This window comes from Daphnia magna, linkage group LG5 (genome assembly GCF_020631705.1).
Source record: "Daphnia magna isolate NIES linkage group LG5, ASM2063170v1.1, whole genome shotgun sequence".
Lineage (NCBI taxonomy): Eukaryota > Metazoa > Arthropoda > Branchiopoda > Diplostraca > Daphniidae > Daphnia > Daphnia magna.
In genome coordinates, this window is record NC_059186.1 from 3,199,404 (window position 1) to 3,225,606 (window position 26,203).

General features: G+C 38.9%; 1 protein-coding gene, 3 non-coding genes and 2 pseudogenes across 7 annotated transcripts; 3 read left to right on the forward strand and 3 right to left on the reverse strand.

The window, feature by feature from the left end:
• Positions 1-1,569: 1,569 nt before the first annotated feature.
• Positions 1,570-1,691, forward strand: LOC116933665. Its single transcript, XR_004400237.1, has one exon. It is a non-coding gene; the product is annotated as a U5 spliceosomal RNA (small nuclear RNA).
• Positions 1,692-2,128: 437 nt separating this feature from the next.
• LOC116933663 lies at positions 2,129-2,291 on the forward strand (annotated as a pseudogene).
• A 3,255-nt stretch (positions 2,292-5,546) lies between these two features.
• Positions 5,547-5,740, forward strand: LOC116933662. The gene has a single exon (XR_004400234.2). It is a non-coding gene; the product is annotated as a U2 spliceosomal RNA (small nuclear RNA).
• A 2,359-nt stretch (positions 5,741-8,099) lies between these two features.
• Positions 8,100-8,241, reverse strand: LOC123472923. The gene has a single exon (XR_006647385.1). It is a non-coding gene; the product is annotated as a U4 spliceosomal RNA (small nuclear RNA).
• A 6,103-nt stretch (positions 8,242-14,344) lies between these two features.
• LOC123472343 lies at positions 14,345-16,560 on the reverse strand. Of its 4 annotated transcripts, none has more exons than XR_006646765.1 (8): positions 16,180-16,560; positions 15,918-16,109; positions 15,667-15,828; positions 15,447-15,599; positions 15,226-15,378; positions 14,815-15,158; positions 14,651-14,743; positions 14,345-14,576 (listed from the first exon to the last, which is right to left on the reverse strand). XR_006646765.1 is itself a non-coding variant. In XM_045173734.1 (7 exons), exons 1-6 carry the CDS (start codon positions 16,430-16,432, stop codon positions 14,860-14,862), a joined length of 1,233 nt encoding a protein of 410 aa, XP_045029669.1. In that variant the 5' UTR covers positions 16,433-16,557; the 3' UTR covers positions 14,601-14,743; positions 14,815-14,859. The 4 variants fall into 4 exon arrangements, 1 of the variants encoding a protein (XP_045029669.1); XR_006646764.1 differs by having other exon boundaries at positions 14,346-14,576; positions 15,667-15,849; positions 16,180-16,557; XR_006646766.1 differs by lacking the exon at positions 15,447-15,599 and having other exon boundaries at positions 14,346-14,576; positions 15,667-15,849; positions 16,180-16,557.
• A 5,407-nt stretch (positions 16,561-21,967) lies between these two features.
• On the reverse strand, positions 21,968-25,461 carry LOC123472590 (annotated as a pseudogene).
• Positions 25,462-26,203: the final 742 nt, after the last annotated feature.

The window sequence follows — 26,203 nt, forward strand, 5'->3', positions numbered from 1 at the left end:
TATAAGGATTGCATCCTTTCTAGACTTCAGGGCATACAACGCTGAAATTTGGAATTCCGAAAGAGTAATTCCCAGTTTAGTACCAGCATAGCCAGACCAGGTCATAAATAGTTGCCCAGGTGGCTTGCCTTATCATCGTTATCATGTTCAGGTGGCTCGTCCTGCACATTCCCTTCCTCTTCTTGTTGTTTTTCCAGATCTGTATCGTGAGTCATAGATGCACCTCGCGATTGCTGTTGCAGAAATAAATATTTACTACCGTTGGACGACGGATTCAAATAGGGCGATGGATGAGGCCTGCTACTTGATGGCGTCCGATTTTGTGAAGGTGTAGGCTCTTTTTCTTTGGGCGGCATGCGAGTCAATTGAGATATTAGTGAATCTTGACTGCCGTGAGACTAAAATATGACAAAAAACAAAAGAAAAATTGTTTTCAAAAATTAGGATTTTATCACAACATAACTATATGTAAATTACATTGTCATCGTTATCTGAATCAGAATCATCCATAGGTATGAGTTGTTGAATGGGATCAACTCTTCTCTCTAGCAGAATTTTGTGTGAAGTCTTCTGGGATTTACGTGTCCCATTACTTAATGATGCCTAAAACAGAAATAAAATAATACCAATAGACTTTTTAACAACGAAATGCAATTGCTTACGCTTGAATGATCGTCGTTGAAGTCAAGCTTCCTTTTCGCAAGAGGATAACTATTTCTTGCCAGGATGGATTCTTTCAAGGGTGAATTGTTTCCGACCTTCCTAAGGTGAGATTTGTTTTTTGACATCGACAGGATCTGAGAAGAAAATCTCTGTGTTTTTCAGCTTCGATCTGGTACAATAAACATCATTAGTGAATGCATTTTCAGAAAAAAATTTTGTCTTTTACCTCAAAATTTTCTATTTGTTCTTTTATGGAAACAAGTGATGGTCTTTCGGCTGCTTCTTGAGCCCAGCACAATTTCATTATATAAAAGTACGCTGAATCATCATGATCAACAACTTTCGGACGTTCCCCACGCTTCACCGCTTCAATGATCAGTGATGTCAGGGTGTGTGGGCTGCATTACTTGAAAACTGACTCCCAGGGATGCGAGTAGAATATTCGTAATAGAATAATCAGCTCCAGCCGGAGCAGATTCTCTTAAAGAACGTTACACTGTGTTCGGTTATTGTTTACTGTTGTCTGCTTGATCAACCTTTAGTAAGCGATTGGTTAATCGATCCCACATATATCGAAGGTTGGAAAACCTGAATTTCTATAGAATCGTGTTTGTTCAAATCAGCGGATGGATCCCTCCCCCCCCCCAAAGAAAACAAAACTAAAGGACTTGCAGAATAAATACGTTTTGTCTCCTGTCCCAATTCAGCTTACCCACCCCGTTTGCCTTAGACTTCGTTTATGTTTCACTCAGCTTAAGTTAACTTAGTTGAAAATCAAACGAGAAAACTATTTTTACATGAGCTTTATACAGCATTAAGTTTGAATATGTCTGTTTATTGCCGTGACTTTACCAAAGTGGAATGAAATTGGGAAATGACGAAAGCCCAACTGATTTAAATTGTTAATCACTCTGGTTTCTAATCAATACCCGGATAAATTTTTCGCCTTTTACTAAAGATTTCCGTGGTTAGGAGCACTGGTGAGTTTATATGACTTATTTTTTGAACGCCCGGTCCTTAGACTGGCCACCTCCAAGATAAATAAATAAATTCTAGTTATCCAATCAGTAGAGTAATGAAAGCAGAAAATTTCCAATGTAATTGGAGAATAAAAGAATATTAAGATTCCTCCATTTCATGTTTATGAAGAAAAGGTAAATTACACCACGATCTTAGCGATCCGTTGAAGTTGGTTGAAAACGCGGCCGAGGGCGCGAAGCGCCCGATGGCCGCATAGAAACTTCAGATGCAATTCAACATTTAGGTATTCAGATTATTATTCAGTATTATCTTTGGGCTGTGGGGATGATGTTCAGATGCAATCATGCCAGTCACTTGAGCTTTCACCTTTACCACTGACCTTCAGTAACCAACACCCAAAAAACCTTGAAATTTAACTGTCTGACTTTACCTTAACCCTCGGAAAACCAGACACTTGACTGTCTGGCCTATCCTTTATCCCTCTTTCGCCTCTCGGCCTTTTGGCTAAGACCAAAGTGTAGTATTTGTTCTTATCAGCTTAATATCTGATACGGGTTCGATAGGACCCCGGGTATCATAGACTGATAGATTTTTTGACCAAGTGATGCTGCTGATTGCCTGAAACCTTTTCGGGCAATCTTAACTCACTTCCTCACTAACGTTTCCTCGTCTCTCAATCCTTGACAGCTGGGTAATCGCTTACGTCGGCAGCTTGCGAGAAGGTATTTTTGGCGTAAACTACGCGGCGTTAATTGTGACGTCGGTGTTCCGGTATTCAATTCGGCCGTCAATTCCTTTCTAGTTTTTCATATTCCCCACACGTGCGTCACGGTTAGGCCCACATACTAACAAGTTCACAAATTGGCTGTATAGTAAACTGTAAAACTTATTGCTAGTAATTGTAAACATAGATTCATATCTTGAAATTTTTTAACTTTGTAAATTTTTTAATCTGAAGTTATTTTATCTGTCTAAATGGTCCTTTCCTTAAATTCGGCAAAAAACACACCCACCTTTACCACTGACCTTCAGTAACTTACCCCCAAAAAACCCTGAAATTTAAATGTCTGACTTTACCTTAAGCTTCAGAAAACAAGACACTTGACTGTCTGGCCTAACCTTTATCCCCCTTTCGCTATTCCCTTGCTAAAATCTGTTAAGAAATCAACAATGTTACGCTCATGATGACGGAGTCGATAACCGAGTTTTTTTTCTATTACTGCGTAGATGGGATCCTTAAGCTTTCCTTCCCCGTCACTCCTACTCTAAAGTGCTCTCTCTGTCCTAGCGGTAGATATGGTTTCAAGACGCATGTTAAGCGCGCGAACACGGTTTGTCCACTAAAAGGAAATGGAAATGCAGAGCATGCAACGTCATACTAGAAGGGCATGCCATGAGAGGGCACTATAAAGTACATAGAATCCCACAACAAACCACACCTAATTCATCAATATTCTCTTCCAACCCTTTGCTCTCAACAAATTTACCGCATTCACCCACCCTCTCTCTTCCATCCACCAGAAATTCCTTAATTTCTAGTAGTTTCACCCGATCGACTACACAAAGTTATCGGGCTTCCCACCAGATATCACCACCAATCATCCTTAACATACAGCACAATCTCCAGTCCCCTTCACCATTGCGTATTCCAACACCTAATCCGAACCAAACACCCCTTAGTTCTCCGGCTTCCACTTCTAGCTCTAGTCGAAACACTTCCTTTTCCTCCCCCTTATCATCTCCTAGCCAACTTGTGAACTCATTATCTACCGTCGACGTAGCGGGAACAGAAGACGAGTTTAGGGGGTTGTGGGCTTCAAGGATAGAATTGTGCACCTCCCTGCAGGGTCTTGATTCCCTCCTCAGTGAAAGCACAGTTGAGTGGCTTAGGCTTTCAACGAAACCGGAAGACACGATCTACGCACCAAGAAGACCAAAAACATCAATAGAGAGGACAAGAAGCCAACGCAACCAAAATCGACAACAACAAAAAATAAGGAGTTCAGGAAGAAACGCAGCAGAGAAAAAGGCAAACTGCAACGCCTCTACTCACTCTATCCTCGCAGAGCCGTAAGGAAAATATTAGAAAAATGAATCCATTGGCTACACAGGAACCAAGGATTTGGCTGCGGCTTTCCTCGAATCAACCTACTCCCAAACACTACCATCAACTAACCAGATTGACTGCGACAGAGCACATTTTGACAGATGTGAATGGAAGAACCCAACATCTGAAGAGCTCAGAACTCTTTCCTCACCTCCAGGTTCAGCAGAAATCAAGCATAGACTCGGCAAAGCTTGCAACACCGCGCACAGACGAGACGGCTTGGAATATCGGCACCTTCGTGCACTGGACACAAGCGGTCACCTCCTAGCTTCCATCTACCGCGTGGTATGGACTTATAGGATTCCAGCTTGCTGGAAGACCTCAAGGACCGTTCCGATATACAAGAATGGTAACTCCTCGGATTATGGGAACTTTCGGCCAACATCCCTTCTTCCGACAATGTACAAGATCTTCTCATGAATTTTGTCCTCAAGAATAATGTCAACTGCGACAAAGCTAGGATGGATTTCGTCAGAGCAAAAAGTGCTCTCTACGACCTTGATGTCGCATGCAGAGATTTTCTACGCAGAGTTGCCAAAGTCCCAATCTCGTCTAACACGGCTTTCTTCTACGCAGACATAAGAGTTGGGGGGCTTGGAATGCTTCCTTTGACCGAGGAGGCTGATATCTGGACCATAGCTAGAGCGATGCATCTCGTGGACAGCGAGGAAAAGTCCGTTAGCGAAGTGACTATGGCGCAACTAGAGGAGACAATACGACTAGGATACGAAAAGAGAGAAGTACCATTCCCCATACCAATTAACGAAAACTTGGCAGGGTCAATGGACAAAGGTCTTGGTGACATAAGACATGGGGGAGCATCCATGAACCTCTGGTTTCGTTCGAGGAGGGCAGCTGGCCACTTGAAGAGGATCAAGATTGATGTATCCGGCAAACAGTACTCCAAAATCATCGCCGATGACATCTCTTGCATTTCCCTGAAAGCAATCAGAGGACTCCGAACCGCCCTGAGAAGAAGATGGACGTCAAGGCTACTGTCAAGCAACAAGGGAAGGTTGCAACGGGGCTTGCACTCGGCATGGTGAAGGACACAGCAGCACTCATCTCCTGCAGAACACGTCTAACATTTCAAGTATGGCCCTACCTCCACCAAGCCAGACTCGGAAGACTTCCAGTTAGAGGGTGTCCAGGATCTAAGTCAACAAACAAGAAATGTCGTCTTGGGTGTGGCAAATTGGAAACAACAGGCCATGTCGTCTGCTGTTGCCAAGTCAATTCAGCTCTTTCCATTAAAAGACATAATTCTATCCTAGATCTTATGGTGGCAGAAGCGGAAGCACTCGCCCACTCCGTTCCCATTAATCATTCAATAGACTCCACTGGAATGCGACCTGACATCGTAGTAACATCAACGAACCCGGCAATCATCATTGATGTAACGGTCCCACTTAGCTGTGCAGAAGGCTTAGCAAGGGCCAGGGATAAGAAGATAGAGAAGTACAAACACCTAGGATCTATACTTCCTCTAGTCGTTGGCTCACTCGGTTCTTGGCTACCGAGCAACGACGCAATATCCCTAGCACTCAGCATCCCTGGAAGACGATGGAACAACCTGAAGAGGAAGATGAACCTCTTGGCCATTCAGGGAACTACCAGGATAATATACGAACACTTGGCCTATCATACAGAAGAGAGCGATCCAATGCCTGAAGAAGATGAAGAAACAGAAGACAAAGTCTTCTGCAACTTCTTCTCTAAGGGTTTTTTAACGTAGCGTTCACACGTCGTCTGGCAAACTTTTTCCCTTTACATATAAATGTAAAAATTATTGTATATAGCTTTATTCTCAGTCCATTTGAAAATAAAAAGCATAAAATCTGTTCTTATCAGCTTAATATCTGATACGGGTTCAAATGAACCCAAGAATATTAAACTGACTTTTGGAATTCGGTGGGATATCAATGCTTGCATTGATCCTGCCACGGGTTGACCCGGTATTTCAGTACCTCCGGGCTCGGCCCACCCCTTTAAAGGGATGTTTTACTGAATTAAATAAATTTTTAAGTGCTGTTGTTTATTAATCTCGCATCATTATGAGGTGGAAAAACTGACATAAACACGAAATCTACATATTTTCTTATCCTCAACATATCACTTTTCCATCAGAAGTCATATGGCTGCTGGAGATGTATCTTTCGACAGCTTTCACTAAGTATGGAACATGGTTAAATAATTGCAGCCCAACAAGTTATGTCCCTCAAAGGAAACGAGTTTTTTCAGAGCTAACCATTCAAATTGGTTCTAGTTTAATTTATTGATCGGCAATCTGACATGCAGACATGTCTCTTATGAATATTGTTGTTTAGATTAGTTGAGCAGTAAAGACGAAAAAACAGTACAATTCGACGTCTCCATTTGGGTGGAAGACGTTTTCCCAAATGGGAGCATTTTCCCTCTAACCCAGAAATGGCTGTAGGTTTTCGAATTTCTAAATAAATAAAAACTTTGTGAAAATTGATGTACGCCAACAACGATTCGGACATATGCATTGTAAATTTTACATTCAATACTAAAACGGCCATACCACGTAGAACTCACCCGGTCTCATCAGCTCACAGACGTGTTTTCGACAGCTCCCAAAATACAAACAAACTTCACCATAATCTTTTTTTCTTTTTTCAATTATTAGCTTCTAATTAGTTTTCTCTCTAGAATTTTTTGTTTAAGTAACATTTTTTTTCTAATCAGTGAAAATAGTACTACATTCTATTAGTGTCCTTTGTTCTTGCTTTCCTCAAACCTTAATATTATAATTGTATTTATTTGCACTGCACTGCCCTTTTTCATTAATTAATCATTATCTTTCTATTCTATTTAGATTTTCTTAAAATCTTTCAAACATCATTATCTAGGTCTTTCAATTATTTGTCCTATTAATTATCAATCACTTCTTAAAACTTTTTCCCTTCACTTCCCTTTTTTCTTTTTGCATTCAACCGTAAAATAATAATTTATTTAATTTATTTAATTTTCATCTTTTCCTTGAACTTAGATTCTTATATTTCTTTATTATTCGATCTTCATTAGTCACCTCTCTTAATTCATTACCTTTAGTTTTCACATTTAAATTCTCTATTTGTTGCACATATATATTATTAAAACAAACAAAAAAAATATCTTCGATCACTAGCACAAAAATAACATTATCAAAAATGGAAATCAAGAGAGAAAGAACAATGTTCTTCAGTTTCAAAGATGTCGAATATGTTCCCTAGTTGCAATATCCCAAATAGAAGTCCATCGTTGATTTATGGGATTGGGAATAATTGACGACCAGTTGACTGTTATTGATTTGCACTATCACACTAAACAAATAGTGGCGAAATTTAAAACCCAAGATCTTTTTGAGGGTTTCTTGCAGAAACACGCAAAAGGGGTATTATATGAGAAAAATGAGAAAAAGTCCAAAATCCCTGTAATTGTTGCTGGGAGCCCATGGAAAAAAGTCCAAGTAAAGTATGTCCCGGACGAAATGGATTTTACATATATTTATTCGGCATTAGAGCAATATGGAAAAGTTAAGGAAATTGAATGGGAAAAGCCGAATTTAGATTTATTAAAAACTAAATGAGAAAAGTTAACTGTGGAAATGATAGTGGACAAGAACATCCCATCATTCATCACCATTATGGGGATTAGATTTGCAGTTACTTATATGGGACAGATCAAAGAAAACGAAAAGGAACGTACAACCAAGCATTGGGAAGTAGTCCCGCTGTAACACTAGCCATTAAAACGCTGGAAGAAATAGTTAAAGATGCTGAAAACAATTAAAACGACAGAAAAGAAGAGCACAGCGAGATTTATCCGGGTATTAATTAGAGACCAGAGTGATTAACAACTGAAATCAGTTGGTCTTTCTTCATTTCCCAACTTCATACCCCTTTGGTAAAGTCACGGCAATAAACAGACATATTCAACCGTAATTCGACGACTATTTTCTGTTAGATTTTAAATAGTCACTAAAAACCTTCATGCTGTATAAAGATCATGTAAAAATAGTTTCCTCTTTTGATTTTCAACTGAGTTAACTTAAGCTGAGTGAAACATAAACGAAGTCTAAGGCAAACGGGGTGGGTAAGCTGAATTGGGAAAGGTGACGAAACCTATTTATTCTGCAAGTCCTTTAGTTTTTTTTCTTTGTTGTATAGGGTGGGGGGGGATCCATCCGCTAAGTTGAACAAACACGATTCTATAGACAGAAATTCAGGTTTCCCAACCTTTGATATATGTGGGATTGATTAACCAATCGCTTACTAAAGGTTGATCAAGCAGACAACAGTAAACAATAACCGAACACAGTGTTAACGTTCTTTAAGAGAATCTGCTCTTGCTGGAGCTGTAAAAAATTGCCGACAACAAAGAATGTTTCACTTCATCGTGGCGGGGTATTGGTTAAAGTTTTCAACTAGCAATAATCACACCTCGGGAGACCCTCATTGGGTATGATATTGCCACTGTGCAAAGCTAAATTTCACATGAGAGAGCCCTACTACTTGAACCTTTTTCTTGTCGATTCCGCACGGACGTTGACACCAAAAACATCAGGCAAGGTACTGCTTTTCGATTAAACTAATCATTTTGCTGCTTTCAGTTTTACACTCACATACCTATAAAGAATATAGTTCATTTTACGAATATTTCACATGTTGCCATACAACACCGTTGAGTAGTAAAATTCATGCAAATTACGATGCATTTCGCCAGCTCAAGTGAACCCACAGGAATTGTTTCAGTTTACAGGTCAAATTTGCTGAACCCCTTCCCGTTTACTTATTTTAACCATAATATCAGTAAAAACCTACAACAACTGAACGAAAATTACTCAGTTGCTATCTCATTGTGCTTTTCTACTAGCTTTGAAATGCCGTGACCAGGATTCGAACCTGGGTTACTACGGTTATACGCTATTAGACCACACAACGTAGGGTCCTAACCACTAGACGATCACGGCTGAATTACATCGTTTCAACACACGTTAACGTTTCCACACAATCACATTAAGGATCATAAATATATAGTGTTGGTCATGTTAAAATCTGACTAAATTGAAAAAAGAAATGCCAACAGCATCCCGTATTCCCAAGCGGTCACCCATCCAAGTACTAACGGGACCCGACGTAGCTTAACTTTTTTTTTTTTTTTTTGGACGATTTATTTCTATAATTAAGGATATTGGACTGGTAACCATCGTGTTCGTTGAGCCACTATTTTTCTATGAAATAGAAATTCACATTCATCGGTAAAGTCACTGCTGGTAATGAACTACTCTACACTTCCCTTGTTGGTGTTTAAAAAATAGCTATCAGTGTGTACGAGATAAAATATCAAAATTCACCCCTAGATGGCGTTTAATAAAGTATCAAAATTCACCACGAGATGGTTTTAACTAAAACTTTGATTCATTTTCGAAACTCTTGCTGGTTAAAAAAGGATTGATGCCAACAGCATCCGGTATTCCCAAGCGGTCACCTTTCTAGGTACTTTTTTTTTTTTTTCTTGAAAGAATGGGTTAGCTTTTACGACACTAGATGGCAATATTTCTTTTTCTCTATTACTAGCTAAATTATAAAATGTTTAATTCCCTTAATATTATTTTTTTTATTAAAACCATTTTCCAAAATCTGGTTGTTTCCTTATTTCATTTTCCGAGTTTTTAAGGGAGTTTACAAAATGGTAAACAAAATTTTGTTTCTTTCTTTTTTTCCACATAATTAAACTGAGATTTGCAGCTAAAAAAATTGCTTGGTTTTGGCTTTTCTTAGGTTTGTCGGGGAAGTCAAATAAATAAATTTGTTGTATCGTCGGAGTAAAAGTGTTTTGGTATATTGTGGAAATTCTTCTTGTAATAATCTTCACCGCAGGGATTGTCACTTTACAATTGAATAAATGATTTATATTTTCTGACTCATTACACTGATCACATTTTGGGTCTATGTCTTGTTTGCCTTTGATTAATCTGTCTTTTGTTGGTAGGACGTTATATATTTGTAAAAACATATGTTCTTTTAGCTGCGGAGATAAAAATGGTTTTGTTGTGGCTTTAAAACTAGGTTTAAAATTAATATTCAGAAACTTTGTAGTAATTTTAGGGTCTTTTTGTTTTTCCAAAATTAGATTATCATAAATATCTTTGGTTGTAATTTCTTTGGTTATGTTCAGCTTTTTTAAAAATAGTTTTATAGATTCTATTGATTGCAATAAAAATAAGGGAAGTTTTTCACAATTTGGGCCTGAGTGTACCGGGAAAATTTTTCTTAACCTTAAACTAACCCAATATTCTATAACTTTACCATTTTCCGTAGTTTTTGTTTCAGTTAGATTTTTTAAAATATTTTTTAAAAATAAAGAATTATACTTTACGCTAGCATTAATGAGATTTAATCCTCCTTCTTGTTTAGTTAAGTAGAGCTCAGCTTTTGCTATACTTTCTAGTTGATGCCTCCATATTAAACTGTGGCTTATTTGCTGAATTTTTTCTGCATATTCTTTTGGTATAGGTAAAATTTTGGCCAAATGTGAAAATTTTGGAATAATAAAACTATTGAAAAAAATAACTTTTTGTTGAATTGTAAGTATCCTGTTAAAGGTGGTTTGTATACTTTGTTTTATTTTACCAATTATGCTGATACAGTTTTGGTCAATTGTTTAAAAAAAATTTTTTATGCCAATGAATTCCTAGCAATTTAATAGATTCTACTGAATTAATCCAAGTGACTGATCCTTGATAATCATCTCTGGAAGATCCTAATTTTAAAAGGTGTGATTTTGCTCTATTTACTTTTGAATTTGTTGCTTTTTCAAATAATTCAATGCATTGTTCTAGTTTTACGAGGTCTTGTGTATTTCCAATAAAAACTGAAACATCATCCACAAAAGCGCTAATGTGATACGTTGATTGGGATATTGTTATAGTTTGAATTTGTTTTTTTATTATTTTTAAAAAAGGCTCAATAAAAATTATATACAAATACATCGCTAATGGACAACCTTGTCTTACTCCTCTTTTTAAATAAATGTCTCTTCCAAATGTTTTATTGATAAAAACTTTGCTAACTGAGTTCTCGTATAAAATTCTTAAATGATTGATAAAAATTTTATCAAAACCTAACTTGTCCAAAACCTCATATAAAAACGTCCTATCAACCATGTCATAAGCTTTTTCAAAATCAAGGCTTACAATTGATATACCTTTTGTTTTATTTCCACAATAAAATTCTTTCCCTCTTTTTTTCTCAAATTCTTCTTGTGTTGAGAAATGTTCAATTATATTTCTATAAGCTATTAAATTCTGGGTTATATCTCTTTGTTTTATTCCGCCGGTTTGTTCCTCACTGATGATATTGGGTAAAATATTTTTAAGTCTTATTGTTAAAATTTTTGCTAGGATTTTATAGTCAGAACATAAAAGGGTAATTGGTCTCCAGTTACCATGTATGTTTCTGCTGCCTCCTTTGTGTAAAAGAGTTATGATTCCAGTTGACTGTGTTTTGCTAAGATTTTGCGATTTTAAAATAAATTTGTACATATTTGTTATTTCCGGCCTTAAAATAGGCCAAGTCTTCTTGTAAAATTCAATAGGTAACCCATCTATTCCCGGGGATTTATCTTCCTGGAGTGTATTTATTGCATTAAAAACTTCCTCTTCTGAAATTTCTCTTAAGAGTTCGTCGTTTATTTCTTTACTTAAAACTGAGTTGATATTTTCTAAAATTACTTTTCTTTGTTCTTGGTCAGAGTCATAGAGAGGATGGTTCGCTAGCTATGGGAAAATTTCCCATAAGCTGCTGTGTCACTTTTTTGCCTCTGACGCTACTGCCACCTAGCGGATAAAGGCGGGGCTTATTTCACACATGACTTGCACGAACCAATGAGGTTTGAAAGCTTTGCGCTATACCTAAACACAATCCCATATGTTGTATACCGCTTGTACAATAACAAGTTGAATATATTTCGATATTTCTTTTTTAACCTTTAAATAATGGTTATTTTAAAAAGCATTTATTAGTACAACCCGCTGGTTAGTTTGAAAAACAAATGAACATTAAATTTTTGTTTGGTATTTTATTGGTGAAAATTTTGGCAAGTTTGAAATAGGCAATTTATAAGCATAAATTATAAATTTTATCTAAGTTTTTGGTATCTGAATTTGGGTAACATTGACTTTTGGACGAAAAATTGAGGTGATTTTAGGCACTTACTTATCACATATTTTGAAACATTTGACTTATGAGTTATGATACTTTGGCAAGTTTAGAGTAGGCATGAACATTAATGCGAGATTTGGATAATTCAATATTTCTTAAACGTTTTGACTCGAAATGAAAACGTATCTGTAGGTATTCCATAATAAGAAAAGGCAGTGTGTCCAGATGATCTTCACAAGAAACGGGCATCACGTTACATAAGCTGATTTTTGAAATACATTCTTGGTAACTGTCACGGACATAGATGTGACTAGCACTTTTAAAATGCTCTATAACAACGTTTTCTACTACACGAAAAGTTCTAAACATAGCAACACTTGCAAGTTTTAATCCACCATGAGTGCGTGCAAGAGTGTAGTCGGCTGCGGCAAAGTTAGCAGGCAGCTCCATTTCACTGGTTTGCAACAGTGATTTGCAATTAGGGCAATCGAGAACAGAAGATCTCGTTTTAAGCAAATACCCACATAAATCATACACGAGTTCATCATTTGTTAAATCTGAATTTACATCCTTTGGTAAATTATCGACATATCGAACGGCAAGCTCTTTCAGAAGCTTGTCTTTTAACGATTCTTTTACCTCTTTCGATGTGCTCTCGCACTTGTGAAATTTGTTGATTAGGCAGGTTTTGTAAGAGACTAGAATACGCAACCTGTCATCTTGATTGTCGATGTTGGCGTTTTTTAAAACAGTCTTTACTGGATTGTAGAGTGACAAGATGCGGAAAATTTGGAGCCAAGAGTGACAGGTTGGATGATTGTCGAATGAACGGACAATACCGAAAAACCGCTGTCAAAAAACCCCCAAAAAAAATGAAAAATTTTGTTAAATGGAATTAGAAAATTTGCGCTTACTTCAATTGGGTCCTGATTCCACTTTCCCGAAAGTACTGTTATGTATCCAGCATTAAGACACTCTTCAGTCAAGGCTATAGTGCTGCGAACATTCATCATGAAAGACAGTAGTGTCGTTCGCGACGTGAACATTTTGCTTGGTAAATTCGGATATTTCTCCTTTTCGCTGAACAGCCGAAACGTTACGTTGAGAACATGCATCATGGCATCGAGAATATTTTTTTTTTTGCCCCAGTTGTTGAAGTTAATTCCTTCTTTAATGCATCTTCCGTTAAAAACGTCAAAGACGTCATTAAGCAGTTTAGTCATCTTTTCTGTTGTTTCGGAACCTTCAAAAATTAAAGAAATGTAGAATGAAGGAGAAAAATTAAGTTTTGTAGCGAAATACCAACCCATAAATAAGGCAGAGGTTTTTGGTAGTCTACGATAGTGGTTAATGGCCATAGCAACGTGGTTGGATAGTAGCTGAACGGCTTTGGGAACGTTCATTTTATCCCAATTATCCGGTCGAATGTGGCGTTCCGTTAAACGAAATGCATTTTTGAGTCCGAGGTTTTTTTCCGTTTCATATAAATGATCGTAGAATCTGAAGTCGGCCACTGCTCCTGCAAACTACAAGTTAGCTGGTAAGATAACATTCAAAAGTAGTTAAAAATAATCTAAAATGAAGTACCTGCACTATTTTGTGTTTCAAAATATTGTTTCTAACGCATTTCATTAGATGTGGGGCATCAAAGAATAAGTAGATTGTCGTATTACAATCGAGTGGATGTTTGAAGTAGTGGCTCTCTGGTGATGGTCCATGTTTTTGTAGCAAAGTAAGCGCTGTTTTGTTAGTTTGACAACCATCACTGACACAGTTCTTCACTAAGGCGTTATTTGCAAATAAAACGCAAAGCGCTTTTATTATTAAGTCATGGAGCATAATACCCGAAGCATTTCCTTTAGAAGCAAAGCAAGCAAAAGCTTGCACCCAGTTTTGTTTATATGGTCTAAACATAAAAACAAGGGCGTGATCAGCAATGCCAAATTTAAGTTTGTTGTCAAATTCGTCACCAAAATTTACTATCCCGTCCCACTCTAGTTTGTGTGAATCCCACGTAAGATCCTTCTTCAAACTGATTTCATCCCACATTAAACAACCCCACCGATCATGTGCTGGCAAACTAGCTAGAGACTCCTTAATGCTCTGCAAAGCAAGTTCGTTAAATCCGAAACGGCAGTCGGTAGAACTAATGTAGCGTCTGATCGTAGAAGGAGATGGTAGCGGAAGGATTTCGTTGTCTCTCAAATGTTTGTAGCAAGAGTTACTCTTCATCTTTAGTAACAAACAGTCCATGAGAAAAGCAGCTTCATACCGCATCCCGTAACTTCTCCCCTTAGTTTGCTTGATCATTGCAGATCCATGTGCAATGAACGTTTTTATCACGTTCTTTTTCTGAAAAAGACAAGAAAAAAAACACTTACAATATGTACTTTTTGGTTTACAATTAAAGTGGCTGTCAAAGAATTTCAAGTAAGACAGGATTGTATCATTGTGATCGACAGAAATCGTGTAGTTTTTAAAAATGGTAATACATAATCAGAAATGATTAACAAATGGTTGGGAAATGTGAAAAATGAAAAATCAAGTGTCGTAAAGTTAAGTTTCTTCAAACAAGTCAAATGCGTTCCAGTGTCGTTAGCCTTTGTGTCATGGGATAGCTAGGTGAGGCAATCCTGAAAGGGTTCAATTTACCCATACTAGTTTCATACCATTAGAAAACTTATCATTAGAACTTTTCTGGGTTGGAATTACTATTAAGTGAGACCGGTACCGTGACGCTAAGGTTTTTAATTTTCGCCTCAAGCTGGTTCTCCGTTAATTGTTCAATTTTTCCTTTGCAATCCGTAACGATGTCAGCAAGCATCTGCGAAAAAGTTAATAAAAATAGATTATCGTTTTGCATGACAAGTGTCGAATCTTAGATGTAGCGTTTACCTGCATTTTGTGTGATAGTCGAGTATATCTTTAATGCCCAGTTTTTTACTTCCTATGACTTCTTTTAAGCTGCTCTAGATAACGGTTAGCACGTTTCCTCTCGAAGTGCACCATTTTCTCCAGTATGGCTTGTTTTTTTTTACATTCATCTGCTTGGCAAAAACTCCCGAGTTTGCTTGGGCGAGAAAAATGGGGTTCAATTGGATTCCGGTCGACAGAAGCAACGATGTTGAATTGTTGAACATCAGATGTATCACGGGCATTCACCTTTGAACTATTATGCAATGATAAGCAAATAGCTGAGGTTACTTCCGTTGTTGGATGTTGCCAATCATCCCTTAGCCCTATATTACAATCAGGTATTATTTTAGATCAAAGTCAAATTTTAGAAGTCTGTGAAATAAAAGTTACCCCCATCACAAGTCACAGCTGATGTAGTAACATCAGATTGAACATCAGAATAATCAGATGTATCACGGGCATTCACCTTTGGACTATTATGCAATGGTAAGCAAATAGCTGAGGTTGCTTCCGTTGTGGGACGTTGCCAATCATCTCTTAGCCCTATATTTCAATTCAGGTATTATTTTAAATCAAAGTGAATTTTAAGAAGTCTGTGAAATAAAAGTTACCCCCATCACAAGTCACAGCTGATGTAGTAACATCAGATTGAACATCAGAATAATCAGATGTATCACGGGCATTCACCTTTGGACTATTATGCAATGGTAAGCAAATAGCTGAGGTTGCTTCCGTTGTTGGATGTTGCCAATCATCCCTTAGCCCTATATTACAATCAGGTATTATTTTAGATCAAAGTGAATTTTAAGAAGTCTGTGAAATAAAAGTTACCCCCATCACAAGTCACAGCTGATGTAGTTACCACGGCTACAACAGGATTCGGCAATACCATAGAAGCTGACTGCTGATTAATTTCCTGACAAGCACGAATATCCAACAAGTGGCTATTATTTTTTGTTGACCCACTTATTGACGTTGCTTGTGTCATTGAATCTTGCATTCCATCAAAGAGATCTTTATATTAATATCATAATATTATTAAGTAAGAATCTTTTGTTTTGGAAAGCTTCGACAAAACTTACCACCAGTGAAAATGACATCTGATGTAGTGGCAGAAATAGTACTGGTGTTGCTTGATGGTGATAATCCTGCATGTTTTTGTTGCGTTGCTTTCCCTCTGCAAGCTGGTTTATTCTCTTTGTTTGAAATGATGATGGAAGCAATATTCTTAGCAACTAAAGGCTTACGAACAGCAGGTGCTGGCTGTGTAATACCTACTTCAAGTAAAAATTATCAGTTACTTAGTGCATAATATTGGTAAACCATAACTTGTTCAATACATACCTAAACAGTGCTTGGGAATGGCTCCAATCTGCAACTTCCACACTTGATTGGGATAAAATATATTTTGGATCGTTTTCCCTTTCACTATGTCTCCAGGGTCAAAATGACGAGTGCACAGTCTTGACCACTGCGTTAGTCCGTTCTTTGAAATCACTTCTTGCCATTCAAGCACTTTTTTCCCTGCTTTGAAGCTCCGCACGCCATTTTCTTTGTCTTCTGGAATTTTTCCACAAATGAAACAAGAATTCACCATGTTTTAAAACAACCTTTAAATTTCGAAATCAAAATTTCGCTCACAGTACCATGGTAGCATGGTAATAACGGTTGCTAACTGAAAATGGCGATACATGATAGTTCATGCATTTTCTTCTTAGGCGGCAGCACTTTCACAGGCAAGAGAGGAGGAGACAAATATCACGTGACTGTCCCCAGCCTCCAAAAAAGTCGCCTCAACGGCTTATGGGAAATTCTCCCATAGCTCGCGAACCATCCTCTCTATGACTCTGTCTTGGTTGTGGGTTTCTAGTGAGTATAATTTTTCATAAAATTCGTGTATTACTTTTTGAACATCTGTGTTTACTACTCCATTGCTTTCCAATTTATCAATTGTTCTACATTCCCCGTTAACTTTTTCTCTGATTAAATTCGCTACTGTGCAGAGCTCGTTATTGACAGAGTATTTCAATTTTCCTCGTATTTGTTTTCCTTCTTCCCCAGTCTTATGAATATCTCTTAATTTATCTTTGAAGAAATAATATTCTTCCATATTTTTCTTGCCGTTATCTATTTCTTTTTTGGATTGATCCAGGCATTTGTTATAAAATTTTTCCATTGAATTCTTTTCATTAGTTTTTATCCTGCAATATTTTTGACATAACATTTTTAAATTTTCTTTAATTTCACACTCCCACCAATCTACTATAGTTTTATATTCTTTCACTTTCAGTTTTGCTGATAAAATGAATTTTTCTAATTTTTCCGAAAAGTCTGGGTTATAAAGTATACTGGTATTGAGTTTCCATATTTTATTGCCTTTAAGTGGTTTACAACCAGATTCTTCTAGGTCTAACAATACGGCTGCGTGGTCGCTCAATGCGAAATTAACATGGGTACAATTTTTAATTTTACCCTAGTATTTTGAAAATATATATATTCTGTCTATCCTGGATTTTCCATTAGGACTGATAAAAGTATATGAGGTTGTATCTGGGTTAATTATTCTAAAGGCATCTTCATACTTCAATTTTTGAATCAAATTTTTTAGCTGGTGGTTAATTTTCTTCTTAGTTCCTTCCCTGTCTCTTGCATCTATAATACAGTTAAAATCTCCTAATATTATTGTGTTCTCATCATTTGCTTTCAAAAATTTTGGTAAGGTGTGGAGGAAGAATAAATGTGTGTTTGCTGCTGCTTCATTTTGTGTTGGGGCGTAAATGTTTACGATGGTAATATTTTTAAATTGTGCTCTGATTATTCTTCCTGATTCTTCTTTTTCTATTTTAATTACCTCTATTCCCTTTTTGTATATAATTATTGTTCCAGACCTTTTGTTTTCGATGTTGTTATTTACTATTGCAACATAAGCACTATGAAGCTCCTTAAGGTTACTAATGTTAGTTTCTTGTAAGGATAGGAAGTCTGGGTTATATTGGATTAAAAATTTATTTAAAAAATCTTGTTTGCTTCTATCTTTAATCCCATTTATGTTAAGTGTTAGAATTTTTATCATATTAATTTAAATGATGTATTAAAAAGGCTTTAAAGTATTGGTGTAAAATTAGTATTTTGGTTGCTTGGATCTTTTTCTTCTCCTGCAATGTCCGGAGGGATATCAGAATGAAATTCTTGATCATTTTCTTTCTTTTATTCTCTTCTTCGATCTTTTTAATTTATCATCTTTTTTTATTTTATCAGAATCCTCTGACCCTTTTCTTTCCCTTTTCTTTTTGTGTCGCTCTTCTTCTATCTCTGATTCTGAAGTTTTAATCGAATTTTCTGTTTCTGGATCTTCTTTGAAAGGTTTTTTTATGACACTTGTTTCAGTCTCATTTACAATTTCTTTCAAAGTTTCAATTGCCAGTGTGATTGCAGGGCTGCCTCCCACTGCTTGACTGTAGGATTTTCTTCCAGTGTCACAGTGTCTGGCTTCGTGGTTCTCCGAATCACATCTGGCACATGTTTTAATTTGCCCTGGATAGGACACAGCAAATCTATTTTCCATAATTGTTATGAAAGATGGAATGTTTTTTGTTACAACCATCTCAATTGTAAGTTTTTCCCTTTTTGTTTTGAGGAGGTTTAAAGCTGGAGTCTCATATTCAACCTTCTTAATTTTCCCATAAGGTTCCAAAACCTTTTTAAAAAGATTTGTATCCATTTCGTCCGGAACGTATTTAATTTGGATTTTTTTCCAAGGACTTCCAGGCATAAATATAGGGATAATATGAATTTTTCCTTGTTCCTTAAAAGGTATTCCTTGGGAATGGCGCTTAAAGAAACTTTCAAACTGATTTTGGTACTTGAATTTTGCTACTACATTTTTTGTGTGGTAATGGAGGTCTATGACAGTGAGTTGGTCGTCGATAATTCCTAATTTCATAAACCACCTATGTATCTCAATTTCTAGTTGCACAAAATCAACATCCCTAAAGCTGAAAAACAGGGTTCTTTCCCTTTTTATTTCAATTTTGGGTGTAAATTTACTGAAAAAAAATAATGTGCTTTTTTGTTTTTTGATTTTTTCGAATTTTAGAGATACGTGAAAAACTGTGCTGATGATTGTAGTTGTGATAAAGTGTGAAATGAAGGAAATGTAAATTTACAATTGTGCAAAAAGGTAATTTTTTTTTGTTTGTTTTGTTTTTTGTGTGTGCAAAGATGTGAAGATGTAACAGAAATAAGGAAAGCTGAAAAGGATTATAATACTATTTCCACTTTTAATGGTGAAAATAATATTATTGTGAATTTGTGTATGTAAAAGAGTAATAAGGGGGAGGAAGAAGTAGATTGGAGAGAGAAACAAATAGTGTAAGTAATAGAGTATATCAAGAAGTGTAATAAGGTTTGGAATAAGAACAGGAATCCACTGGATTCAAAAAAATACTAACTTTATTTGAAAAATAAAGGAAATATTACTTTGAAATACCTACAAAGTAAGGGGAAAAGAAATGAAAACTTAGAAATGGCTAGAGGAAGAGAAAATAGTTGAAGCTTGTTGATTTTTCGGGAGCGGTAAAAAAACACATTCATCGGTAAAGTCACTGCACCACCACAACACAACACCAGCCGTTGGATGAATCTGCACGGAATCTTGCCCAACAGCAAACTCCATGATGTTGTTTTAGTAGATGTCGCTTAGGATGCGACGAAGCTCAGCTGGTATTGGTAGACTCTGAAATAGACAATTTAAAATTGTGTTAAGAATGGATCCAAAAGCATTAGAGAGGTCCAACCAGGCAATCACCATCTCCCGCTTGGACTGTTTCGCCTGTTCGATAACAGTGTGAAGGAGATGTGTGTGTTCCTGGATGCCTCGAACACCTGGTAGAAACCCTTTCTGCTCTGACGAAATCCATCCTAGCTTCGTCGCAGTTGACATTATTCTTGAGGACAAAATTCCTGAGAAGATCTTGTACATTGTCGGAAGAAGGGATATTGGCCGAAAAATCCCATAATCTGAGGAGTCACCTTTCTTGTATATCGGAACGGTCCTCGAGGTCTTCCAGCGAGCTGAAATCCCATAAGTCCATACCGCGCGGTAGATGGAAGCTAGGAGATGACCGCTTGTGTCCAGTGCACGAAGGTGCCGATATTCCAAGCCATCTCGTCCAGGCGCGGTGTTGCAAGCTTTGCCGAGTCTATGCTTGATTTCTTCTGAACTTAGAGGTGAGGAAAGAATAGTGAGCTCTTCAGATGTTGGATTCTTCCATTCACATCTGTCGAAATGTGCTCTGGCGCAGTCAATCTGGTTAGTTGATGGTGGTGTTTGGGAGTAGGTTGATTCGAGGAAAGCAGCAACCAAATCCTTGGTTCCCGTGTAGCCAATGGATTCCTCTTCTAATATTTTCCTTACTGCTCTGCGAGGATAGAATGAGTAGAGGCGTTGAAGTTTGCCTTTTTCCTCTGCTGCCTTTCTTCCTGAACGCCTTATTTTTTGTTGTTGTCGATTTTGGTTGCGATGGCTTCTTGTCCTCTCTGTTGATGTTGTTGGTCTTCTTGGTGTGGAGATTGTGTCTTCCGGTTTCGTTGAAAGCCTAAGCCACTCAACTGTGCATTCACTGAGGAGGGAATCAAGACCCTGCAAGGAGGTGCACATTTCTATCCTTGAATCCCACAACCCCCTAAACTCGTCTTCTGTTCCCGCTACGTCGACGGTAGATACTGAGTTCACAAGTTGGCTAGGAGATGATAAAAGGGAGAAAAAGGAAGTGTTTCGACTTGAGCTAGAAGTGGAAGCTGGATAACTAAGGTGTATTTGGTTCGGATTAGGTGTTGGAATACGCAATGGTGTAGGGGACTGGAGATTGGGCTCTAGGTTAAGGATGATTGGTGTTGATATCTGGTGGGAAGCCCTAGATTTTTGTGTAGTTGACGGGGTTGAACTACTGGAAATTAAGGAATTTCTGATGGACGCAAGAGAGAGGATGGGTGAATGCGGTAAGTTTGTTGAGAGCAATGGGTTAGTAGAGGATATTGATGAATTAGGTGTGGTTTGTTGTGGGATTCTATGTACTTTATAGTGCTCTCTCATGGCATGCCCTTCTAGTATGACGTTGCACGCTCTGCATTTCCATTTCCTTTTAGTGGACAAACCGTGTTCGTGCGCTATATGGTGTTCAATAGACTGCGCTGCAACTGTGCCTTGGACCGTTGTATACCAACGGCACAGTGGACATCTGCAGTTTCCGCAAGGATAGGGAAGGATGAGATCCTCTCCTGCAATTTCTGATTGCTGTATGGAAATACTTTCATCGCCAGTGCTGTCATCACTAGGTGCCTCGTCACACACAGCATGGTGTCTTTTGGCTCTGGTACGTTCTTCGGATATTTGATTGCACAAATGGCAATAATACTTTGTAACGACGATCAAACCATGTTTTGATTTTTAATGATCTACGGCATTTTTAACATGCGTCTTGGAACCATATCTACCGCTTGGACAGAGAGAGCACTTTAGAGTAGGAGGGACGGGGAAGGGAAGCTTAAGGATCCCTTCTACGCAGTAGTAGAAAAACAACTCGGTTATCGACTCCGTCATCATGAGCGTAACATTGTTGATTTCTTAACAGATTTTAACAAGGGAATAGCGAAAGAGGGATAAAGGTTAGGCCAGACAGTCAAGTGTCTGGTTTTCTGAAGGTTAAGATAAAGTCAGACAGTCAAATTTCTTGTTTTTGGGCTAGGTTACTGAAGGTCAGTGGTAATGGTGGGTGTAAGTTTGGTTTAATTTAAGGAAAGGGCAATTTAGACAGATAAACTGACTTTAGATTTTAAAATGTTCAAAGTTAAAAAATTTCAAGATATGAATCTATGTTTACAATTACTAGCAGTAGATTTTACAGTTTACTATACAGCCAATTTGTGAACTTGTTAGTATGTGGGCCTAACCGTGACGCACGTGTCTGGGGTTCATTTGAACCCGTATCAGATATTAAGCTGAAAAGAACAGATTTTATGCTTTGTATTTTCGAATGGACTGGGAATAAAGCTGTATAAAATTAGGTTTTACAATAATATGTAAAGGGAAAAAGTTCGCGAGACGACGTGTCAACGCTACGTTAAAAAACCCTTAAAGAGAATGTTGCAGAAGACTGTTGTCTTCTGTTTCTTCATCTTCTTCGGGCGGTGGATCGCTTCCATCTGTTTGATAGGCCAAGTGCTTTGCTATTATTCTGGTCGTTCCTTGTATGGCCAAGTGCTTTGCTATTATTCTGGTCGTTCCTTGAATGGCCAAGAGTTTCATCTTCCTCTTTAAGTTTTTCCATCGTCTTCCAGGAATGCTGAGGGCTAGAGATATGGCGTCGTTGCTCGGAAGCCAGGACCCGAGAGAGCCAACGACTAGAGGAAGTACAGATCCAAGGTCTTTGTACTTCTCTATCTTCTTATTCCTTGTCCTCTCTAACCCTTCTGCACTGCTGAGTGGCACCGTCACGTCAATAATGATAGCTGGGTTCGTCGATGTCACAACGATGTCAGGTCGCATTCCGGTGGAGTCAATTGCCCGATTGACGGAAACGGAGTGGCCTAGCGCCTCCGCTTCTGTCACCATAAGATCTAAGATGGAATTATGTCTATTAATGGATAGAGCTGAATTGACTTGGCAACAGCAGACGACATGGTCTGTTGTTTCCAATTTGCCACAACCAAGACGACATGTCTTGTTTGTGGACTTAGATCCTGGACACCCTCTAACTGGAAGTCTTCCAAATCTGGCTTGGTGGAGGTAGTGCCATTCTTGAAATGTTAGAGGTGTTCTGCAGGAGATGAGTGCTGCTGTGTCCTTCGCCATGTCGAGTGCAAGCCCCGTTGCAACCTTCCCTTGTTGCTCTGACAGTAGCCTTGACGTCCATCTTCCTCTCAGGGCGGTTCGGAGTCCTCTGACTGCTTTCAGGGAAATGCAAGAGATGTCATCAGCGATGATTTTGGAGTACTGTTCGCCGGATACATCAATCTTGATCCTCTTCAAGTGGCCAGCTGCCCTCCTCGAACGCGTCCAGAGGTTCATGGATGCTCCTCCATGTCTTATGGCACCAAGACCTTTGTCCATTGACCCTGCCATGTATTCGTTAATTGGTATGGGGACTGGTACTTCTCTCTTTCAGTATCCTAGTCGTATTGTCTCCTCTAGTTGCGCCATAGCCACTTCGCTAACGGTCTTGTCCTCGCTGTCCAGGAGTTGCATCGCTCTAGCTATGGTCCAGATATCAGCCTCCTCGGTCAAAGGAAGCATTCCAAGCCCCCCAACTCTTCTGTCTGCGTAGAAGAAAGCCGTGTTAGACGAAATAGGGACCTTGGCAATTCTGCGTAGAAAATCTCTGCATGCGACATCAAGGTAGTAGAGAGCCCCCTTTTCCACCCTTCCTGACGCCAGATGATGTGACAGCGATGGTAGAAGACAACTCCTGTATACTTCTAACTTCTGCCAGGGAGCTAAACCAGAATCTGCTACTTTAATTAAGTTTTTAGCTAAAGAGTTGGTTGGACGAAAGGTCAGGCGAGCTCCTAGAGTTGTTCCTAGGTAGTCCTCTTGATCATCTTCTGCCAGGGGTCTGATTTCGGCGTCTCCGATTTTCAGCGAGTTGTCTGTAACAGATTTTCCGTTAATAAGTGTTAAGGACGTGCACTTACCTGGATTGAACTTCAAGCCTAGCGAGGTTGCCGTGTCCTCTATGGCATTGAGAGTTCTTTGCGTTTCTCGGATTGACGATCCTACAATGGCAATATCGTCCGCATATGCTGTAGTTGAGACCCTAGCTTGAAATGCTGAGAATCCGGTGTTATTTGATTTTGCTGTCCGTATGATGGGTTCAGCTGCCAGGTTGAATACTACGCTGCTTAATGGGTCGCCTTGTCAAACACCAGCCGTTGGATGAATCTGCACGGAATCTTGCCCAACAGCAAATTCCATGACGTTGTTTGAGTAGATGTCGCTTAGGATGCGACGAAGCTCAGCTGGTATTGGTAAACTCTGAAATAGACAATTTAAAATTGGGTGAGGAATGGATCCAAAAATATTGGAGAGGTCCAACCAGGCAATCACCATCTCCCTCTTGGACTGTTTCGCCTGTTCGATAACAGTGTGAAGGAGATGTGTGTGTTCCTGGATGCCTCGAACACCTGGTAGAAACCCTTTCTGCTCTGACGAAATCCATCCTAGCTTCGCCGCAGTTGACATTATTCTTGAGGACACAATTCCTGAGAAGATCTTGTACATTGTCGGAAGAAGGGATATTGGCCGAAAGTTCCCATAATCTAAGGAGTCACCTTTCTTGTATATCGGAACTGTCCTCGAGGTCTTCCAGCAAGCTGGAATCCCATAAGTCCATACCGCGCGGTAGATGGAAGCTAGGAGGTGACCGCTTGTGTCCAGTGCACGAAGGTGCCGATATTCCAAGCCGTCTCGTCCGGGCGCGGTGTTGCAAGCTTTACCGAGTCTATGCTTGATTTCTTCTGGGCTTGGAGGTGAGGAAAGAATTCTGAGCCCTTCAGATGTTGGGTTCTTCCATTCACATCTGTGGAAATGTGCTCTGGCGCAGTCAATCTGGTTAGCTGATGGTGGTGTTTGGGAGTAGGTTGATTCGAGGAAAGCAGCAGCCAAATCCTTGGTTTCCGTGTAGCCAATGGATTCCTCTTCTAATATTTTTCATACGGCTCTGCGAGGATAGAGTGAGTAGAGGCGTTGAAATTTGCCTTTTTCCTCTGCTGCCTTTCTTCCTGAACGCCTTATTTTTTGTTGTTGTCGATTTTGGTTGCGATGGCTTCTTGTCCTCTCTGTTGGTGTTGTTTGTCTTCTTGGTGCGGAGATTGTGTCTTCCGGTTTCGTTGAAAGCCTAAGCCACTCAACTGTGCATTCACGGAGGAGGGAATCAAGACCCTGCAGGGAGGTGCACAATTCTATCCTTGAAGCCCACAACCCCCTAAACTCGTCTTCTGTTCCCGCTACGTCGACGGTAGATACTGAGTTCACAAGTTGGCTAGGAGATGATAAGGGGGAGGAAAAGGAAGTGTTTCGACTCGAACTAGAAGTGGAAGCCGGAGAACTAAGGGGTGTTTGGCTCGGATTAGGTGTATGAATACGCAATGGTGAAGGGGACTGGAGATTAGGCTCTAGGTTAAGGATGATTGGTGGTGATATCTGGTGGGAAGCAATAGAACTTTGTGTAGTTGACGGGGTGGAACTACTGGAGATTAAGGAATTTCTTATGGATGCAAGAGAGAGGGTGGGTGAATGTGGTAAGTTTGTTGTCAGCAAAGGGTTGGTAGAGGATATTGATGAATTAGGCGTGGTTTGTTGTGGGATTCTATGTACTTTATAGTGCTCTCTCATGGCATGCCCTTCTAGTATGACGTTGCACGCTCTGCATTTCCATTTCCTTTTAGTGGACAAACCGTGTTCGCGCGCTATATGGTGTTCAATAGACTGCGCTGCAACTGTGCCTTGTGCCGTTGAATACCAACGGCACAGTGGACATCTGCAGTTTCCACTAGGATAGGGAAGGATGAGATCCTCTCCTGCAATTTCTGATTGCTGTATGGGAATGCTTTCATGGCCAGTGCTGTCATCACTAGGTGCTTCGTCGCACCCAGCATGGTGTCTTTTGGCTCTGATACGTTCTTCAGAAATTTGATTGCACAATTGGCAATAATATTTTGTAACAACGATCAAGCCATGTTTTAATTTTAAATGATCTACTGCATTTTTAACATGAGTCTTAGAACCATATCTACCACTTGGACAAAGAGAGCACTTTAGAGTAGAAGGGACGGGGAAGGGAAGCTTAAGGATCCCATCTACGCAGTTATAGAAAAACAACTCGGTTATCGACTCCGTCATCATGAGCGTAACATTGTTGATTTCTTAACAGATTTTAGCAAGGGAATAGCGAAAGAGGGATAAAGGTTAGGCCAGACAGTCAAGTGTCTGGTTTTCTGAAGGTTAAGGTAAAGTTAGACAGTCAAATTTTTTGTTTTAGGGGTAGGTTACTGAAGGTCAGTGGTAAAGGTAGGTGTGAGTTTGGCCTAATTTAAGGAAAGGGCAATTGAGACAGATAAAATGACTTTAAATTTAAAAATGTTCAAAGTTAAAAAATTTCAAGATATGAATCAATGTTTACAATTACTAGCAATAGATTTACAGTTTACTATAGAGCCAATTTGTGAACTTGTTAGTATGTGGGCCTAACCATGACGCACGTGTGGGGAATATGAAAAACGAGATGGGAATTGACGGCCGGATTGAATACCGGAAGACCGACGTCACAATTAACGCCGCGTAGTTTACGCCAAAAACACCTTCTCGCCAGCT

Bases quoted from the DNA above. Each gene is read 5' to 3' on its own strand.
- LOC123472343 (XM_045173734.1), bottom strand. From the start codon at position 16,432: ATGGTGAATTCTTGTTTCATTTGTGGAAAAATTCCAGAAGACAAAGAA. The intron at 16,110-16,179 runs GTATGTATTGAA...TACTTGAAGTAG, and splicing joins CATTCCCAAGCACTGTTTAG to GTATTACACAGCCAGCACCT. The intron at 15,159-15,225 runs GTAACTTTTATT...ATTGTAATATAG, and splicing joins AGCTGTGACTTGTGATGGGG to GGCTAAGGGATGATTGGCAA.